At 35.4% G+C, this 6,610-nt stretch overlaps 1 protein-coding gene across 2 annotated transcripts in view; it reads right to left on the reverse strand.

Moving 5' to 3' along the window:
- Nucleotides 1-308: 308 nt before the first annotated feature.
- CTDSPL2 (CTD small phosphatase like 2) overlaps nucleotides 309-6,610 on the reverse strand; it is a 111,917-nt gene continuing 105,615 nt past the window's right edge. For both annotated transcript variants that reach the window (XM_017545828.2, XM_017545838.2), the window contains exon 13: nucleotides 309-5,255. In XM_017545828.2, coding sequence (XP_017401317.1) covers nucleotides 5,190-5,255 — 66 coding nt within the window. In that variant the 3' untranslated portion in view covers nucleotides 309-5,189. The remainder of the gene's footprint in view (nucleotides 5,256-6,610) is intronic.

Below are 6,610 nucleotides of genomic sequence, written 5' to 3' on the forward strand. Positions count from 1 at the left end.
TATGATTTGTTTTTTTAGCTGAACTGACTTAGAAACTTGAGAAAGCTTCATATTCATGCACAAACATAGTCATACACAATGCCCAGGCATTGGGAAATAAAATATTATAGTGATTAAATTCAAGTCTCCCAGAGGAGCTGCAGTCTTAAGTCACAGCTTTCTTAAGTCTCAATTTCTATTTTTCAATATCAAAAGGGAAAGTAGTGTGAAAAAAATGATAGGCTTGTAAAAAACAGCACTATACAAATATGTTGTTAGAAATTATATTGTTTCTGATGGCTGATAAAATATCAAAAAAAAAAAAGTGCTTCCATAAAAGTTTTATTTATCCCCACAACAACCCTGTGAGGTAGGGTGATCAGGGCATTTGAAGATGAGAAAACTAAATCTACATTACTTGTTCACGGCTATACTGCATAGTAAATAAGTAGAAATTAAACTGAGATTTTTAAATGTCCATGACTTTATATTGATTCACGTGGAAACAGGCAGAGAGAATATTAACTCCCCCCTACCTTAATGCCAAAAGACACTGCCTTGAAAAATCCCATTTCAAAAGATGAAAGTAGTATTTCATTGCTTATTTCTACAAATATTTATAAAATAAAAAAATAGTGAAATATTTTACAGATAGTACATATAATGGTCTCATTCAGGGACATGTCCTTTAGCTATGTATATGGTCAACTATTCCAAGTCTTAGAAATGCAAACTCTTAAAAAAAGTATGAAAGACAAAAATGATAATGAGCAGTAGCCTCAATCTTCTTTATTATTCCTCCATGTATCTTGAATAAGCTCTGTGAAATCTGGTCCCAGTTTAAAAAACAACAACTCTATACCACAAAGAGATGTCTGGTAAACTTTAATTTTGTTGCCTACTATCAGACCAGTGCACATTTACCTAAAACATCGATTTCCCAATACTGGCTATTAGAATCACCAGGAGAGATTTAAAGAAACAAACAAACAAAAAACAAAACAAAAAAACAAAAACGAAAACAACCCAGAACTCTCAAGCCCCACTGGAGATCCAGTGCAACATTTTCCAGGGGTAGGCCCCAGGAATCTATTTTAAGAGCTCCTCAGAGTAATTCTAATGGTCAGGTCTGGGAACCAACTAATGTATCTTAAAATACTAATATGAAAACCATAACCTAACTAGTATAAACTTGTCGCTCTCCCCCTCCCCTCCCTGCCCTGCCCTTTTTTTAAAAAAAGATCTCAAATTGTGTTATATCCCCAGAATTCTTGCCTCTGGGCAAGTAATTTCAATTCAAGATACAGAGAAACATTTTATAAAAATGTATCCTAGTGAGACTTGGATTCCAATAATAACTTAAGAAGCATTTAAATATAAGATACTGAGTTTGTGGTTCTTATTCTGAAGATTCTTAAATGTATTTTATACAGGTTCGTTGTAGGCTTTCAACTCAGGGGAAGACATGAGAAGTAATGACATAAAGCACATCAGCACTAAAAAAATACCATACTCAAATATAGCTCATGAGAGGAATAAGAAAGTGAATGAATGACAACCTAAGGCCTTTTGGCCCATACATTTTTGTTCCCAGTCCACTCTTCCCCTATAAGGGGAAATAAAATAAACATTCTTTACTAGTTGCTTGGCATAGTTATTCGGTGGGTAACTATTAACTAAGTTAATTTAGATACATAAGATTAAAAGAGATAACAAATAAATACCTAGGAAGACAAAGAGAAGTCAGGTCAGAAAACCTTAAGTAGCTAATGATGTAGCATATAACGCCATCATATTAGTACAATTAAATAAAGGCTTCAATGTTCTTTACATTTTAGCTTTATGTGATTGACACAGACATGGAAGAGATCTGGTCCTTATGAAGAATTCTGTGCTCGCAGGAAAGATTTGTAGGAATAATGAAATGCTTTCTTCATTGATGAGATGAAGTCTCTGTTTTTCAGGCAAGTTGACGGAACAAAACAATGAGAAACGAACTTCTTTAGAAGGCTGAATGAAAGTAAGATCTAACTGAAAAAGTCATTGGCCAAAGATAATTTTTTAAAAAAACCATTCTATGTTAACCCTTGGGGAAAAAACCAAAAAAACCAAAAAACAAAAAACAAAGAAATACAAAAAAACAATGTACACATTCATTTCACTGACAGTTACAAGAAAACAGCCGTTTATAGAAGTTACAGAATGCTTTCAACAAATCCCAAATAAATTTTGGGAAACAGATAAAGCCATTGGGTAAAAATAAATATACACACTAGCAATATAAAACAATTTATGGTTACGAATTGTCATGAATTCTCTTAGGACACAAGGAGAAATATGGTGATATAGATTTGATAAGGGCTACATATATTACATAAAATTAAAAAACTGATTAAAACATCCTAACGATACAAATTTAAAAAAATGTCTTAAAAGTCAGACATTTACCACTGGAAATAGCACAACTTTAATGTGGACTCCAGAGTTGTAATGTGTATACAGGTCACTTTCGCTGTGTCTCATCAGATATCCACCTCTCCTGCATTTACTAGTCATTTTTTTTAAGAGTTCATGTTTCCTGTGTGAGCTGAAGGGGCTGGGGCTGGGCACATTTCAATTTAAAAAATATACACCTCCAATGAACTAAATGGAAGTACTCTACGTCTACCAACAGATAAAGAAAAGAAAGGATAATGGGAAGACAAAACATTATATTAAGGTGGAAGGAAGATGGCTAAATTGTCTCTGTAAATCATCTTAAATTTTGTATTAACAAATTTAAAATGACTCAAAGTAATGAAGAAAAAATATATTAATTTGGTCTCAAGAAGTTTTCTCAAGCCATATAAAATTTTCCTTAGTTTATTTCTTTATAGAAGCTTCTTATGCTTGATCAGCTAACTTAAAGGAACTCTCCTAGCATGGGACTGAAAACAACTTTATCATTGCTAAAAGATGATTAGTTTAAAAGTTGGTGTTTATTACTAAAGTGCCCACAGGCACAATAGTATAGGTGCTTACATTTCCCTTTAGATTATGGGAAAGCCCTTTGAGAATGCACTAAATCAGGAAAACTTTCAGCAATCAGAATGCATGCTGAAAGTCCAGATCTTATATAAGTTTTGGGTTTCGCTGTTTGAGCATAAAAAGGAAGGGAGCAGGGAGACATGTAACTAGGTTCACAATTTTGAGCAAGAGCATATGTAAAGGTAACGTATGTACATTTTATTTCAAGAAAGACAGAAGACAAACAGCATAAAGATGCCCAGATGCCCTAAAGATAAATACATTTCAAAGATTCTCATTAAAATGAATCTGTAGTATTTTTTTCCTGCAAGCAAAATACCTTTCTTTAAATAAAACTAAAAAAATCAGTATTCTGAATTGCAAATACTTTTTTTTTTTTTTTTGCAGAAAATCTGCCATGATTACTTTTTTAATGAATAAGGATTTTCCACAAAACAGGCTTGCTCTACATGCTAGATTTTTAAACAGTTCAGTGACACAATATGCTAACTACATACACAACAGATAATATAGTAAGAAAACACTCAACCTGATGAAAAGTTAAAATCTTCATTAATACACTGAAAATTGACATAACTCATGCCTTTAAAATCAAAGATATAAAAATTAAATGTTTTCCTAAAAAGGTTTCCTTATTTTAAGGATTCATTTGAAAATGAAGCTGCATGTAATTTGTACAGTAAGTTGTACAAGTAAACAGGTAATATACATAAAAAATTAATTGACATACTCCTCAATTATCAGTTGTCCACCTTTAATTTCCAATACTGTACTTTCTTAACAAGCATACAAAATATCAAACTTCTCTTTAGAAAAAGTGCCGTTCTTTGACATCCTTTACACAAAAACAGTCTGAGCCTGTGGCATGTTAATGCAGTTGAGAGGCAAAGCATACGAACTTTTACAAATTCTACCTTCCATAAAAAGCCTCCCGAAAAGGAGATTACACGCCACTATAAAAATATCAACCTCTTGTGGTAGCTGCATTTGAGAACCAAGGCTTGAAGACTATTTTCATATAGCATAGAAAAACCACTATGAGAGCATATTAACTGCATTGGTGGCTTGGGAGTGTACTGTGCCACAGGATTATGCATAGCTACTGTTAGGTACCAAGACTGTTATACAGTTTTAAATTGATTGTAACTGAGAGCATAACAGAGGTACTACCAGCCCATGCAAAATAACTAAAAATACTGAGTCACTGTGCTGAATACTTCATTCCTGGAGAAAACCAAAGGCAGCAGTAACTAAATCAAGCCAAACAGGTGACCAAACTTTCTCCTCAAAGATTTGTGAGCACAGTGATGTCTGAGGTATACCTTTATCCATTAAATCTGTGTGCCATTGCAAGATATTACCATTTGAGAATACACGCCATCACAATGGTTTAAATCTTTTGTATATTAGTCATTCATATATTCTTATCTACCCAGTCTCTTGATTTTTGAAAAGATTTCACTTACAGTAGAATATTACAGAAACAAAATATAAATGCATGTCTTTCTAAATGAAACTTACATGGACTAAAAGTAGAGAATATTTTTAAACAAATATACAATATGCAGGCAGACAAAGCAGGAAAACGGCCATTCAAATGTATAATAAAAAACTAAAAATGGACTATCTCCAGAAAACTATGAAGCGCCTCAACTAAAAGGAATGCATAATGAAATTCTAATCTAATACAGGTCAAAAATGTAAAAAGGTTATAAACCTTAACAGGAAAAATAAAACAACATTTACTGGCCATTCCTGTTGAAATGAGAATCATAAAGTAACAGAAAAGTGGCTACAAACCCACTTAGAGCACCAAACAGAGAGAAAATAAAAGTCCATTTTCATCTCTGTTATTATCATAAAATCCTGTGTGTCTACAGGTCAAACTGCTGGTGGCAGAAACAGAATTCTTTATAAACTGCAGATGTCCTGTACATAAAAAAATTTCACTGGAGTTGCACTAGTTCTAAAGACTCTTCTGTTTTAGCCTACCTACTGTATGTATTCAATCTGAGATAGATAGTCTCTTTCTGTAACCCTTGATTATTATTGGGCACCAAAGATAAGAAAAGCAAGACGGGGTACAAAAATGCAAAATTTCAACAGTAATGGCAATGTTTTTGTCTTAGTCCAAAAGGGTCCTGCATTCTCTCCCCCTTCAGTGATTTGACAAGTCTTTGTACTTAATCTGGGGGCAGCAAATCATGCAAACGAAATCTGTCTCTGATGTGTGGTCGAACATCTTCATTCTGTGTGAAAAAAAAGACAATTTTTAAAAAGTCATATAGTTTGAAAGATACGATCATCATAACACTGACATTCTTACCTTGCAGAGAAAACATAACAGTTTCTATTTTACAACATATTTTGTTTACCAAATAGAGATACTACAAAGATGCAGTTAAATTTAGATTTAAAAAATTTCATTAAAGATTATTTTAATTTTTATTTTTGAGACAGAGTATTACTCTGTTGAGCAGCTGGAGTCCAATAGTATGATCTGGCTCACTGCAACCTCTGCCTTCGGGTTTGAGTGATTCTCCTGCCTCAGCCTGAGTAGCTAGGATTACTGGTGCCTGCCACCATGCCCAGCTAATTTTTGTGTTGTTTCGTAGAGAAGGGGGTTTCACCATGTTGGTCATGTTGGTCTCAAACTCCTGCCTCAGGTGATCTACCTGCCTCAGCCTTCCAAAGTGGTAGGATTACGGGCATGAGCCACCACCCCTGGCTATTTTTCTATTGTTTTTTTGAGACGGAGTCTCGGCTCTGTAGCCCAGGCTGGAGTGCAATGGCACAATCTCAGTTCACTGCAATCTTTGCCTCCCAGGTTCAAGCAATTCTTGTGCCTCAGCCTCCTAAATAGCTGGGATTATAGGTGCCTGCCACCACACCTGGCTAATTTTTTTTGTAGAGACCAGGTTTCACTATGTTGGCCAGGCTGGCCTTGAACTCCTAACCTCAGGTGATCCACCCGCCTTGGCCTCTCAAGAAGATTTACTTATTTATTTAGTTATTTGAATGAATGAATGAATGCATGAATGCATGAATGCACGATAGGGCCTTGTTCTTTCACCCCCGCTGGAATGCAGTGGCATGATCCTGGCTCACTGAAGCCTCAAACTTCTGGGCTCAAGCAATCCTCCTACCTCAGTCTCCTGAGTAGCTGGAATTATACGCACATGCCACAATGCTTAGCTAATTTTTATATTTACTTATTTATTTTTGTACAGATGAGGTCTCACTATGTTCCCCTGGCTGGTCTCAAACTCCTGGCCTCAAACAATCCTCCCACCTAGGCTTCCAAAATGGTGGGGTCCCAAATAGTGGGATCATGCCTGTACTCCCAGCACTTTGGGAGGCCGAGGCAGGTGGATTATCTGAGGTCAGGAGTTCTAGACCAGCCTGGGCAACATGGCAAAACCCTATTTCTATTAAAAATACAAAAAATCAGCCAGGTATGATGGTGGGTGCCTGTAATTCAGCTAGTTGGAAGGCTGAGACACAAGAATCGCTTGAACATGGGAGGCAAAAGCTGCAGTGAATCAAGATTGCACCACTGCACTCAAGCCTGGGCAAAAGACAGAGTAAGACCCTGTCTCAAAAA

This window comes from Cebus imitator, unplaced genomic scaffold (genome assembly GCF_001604975.1).
Source record: "Cebus imitator isolate Cc_AM_T3 unplaced genomic scaffold, Cebus_imitator-1.0 Scaffold9, whole genome shotgun sequence".
NCBI lineage: Eukaryota > Metazoa > Chordata > Mammalia > Primates > Cebidae > Cebus > Cebus imitator.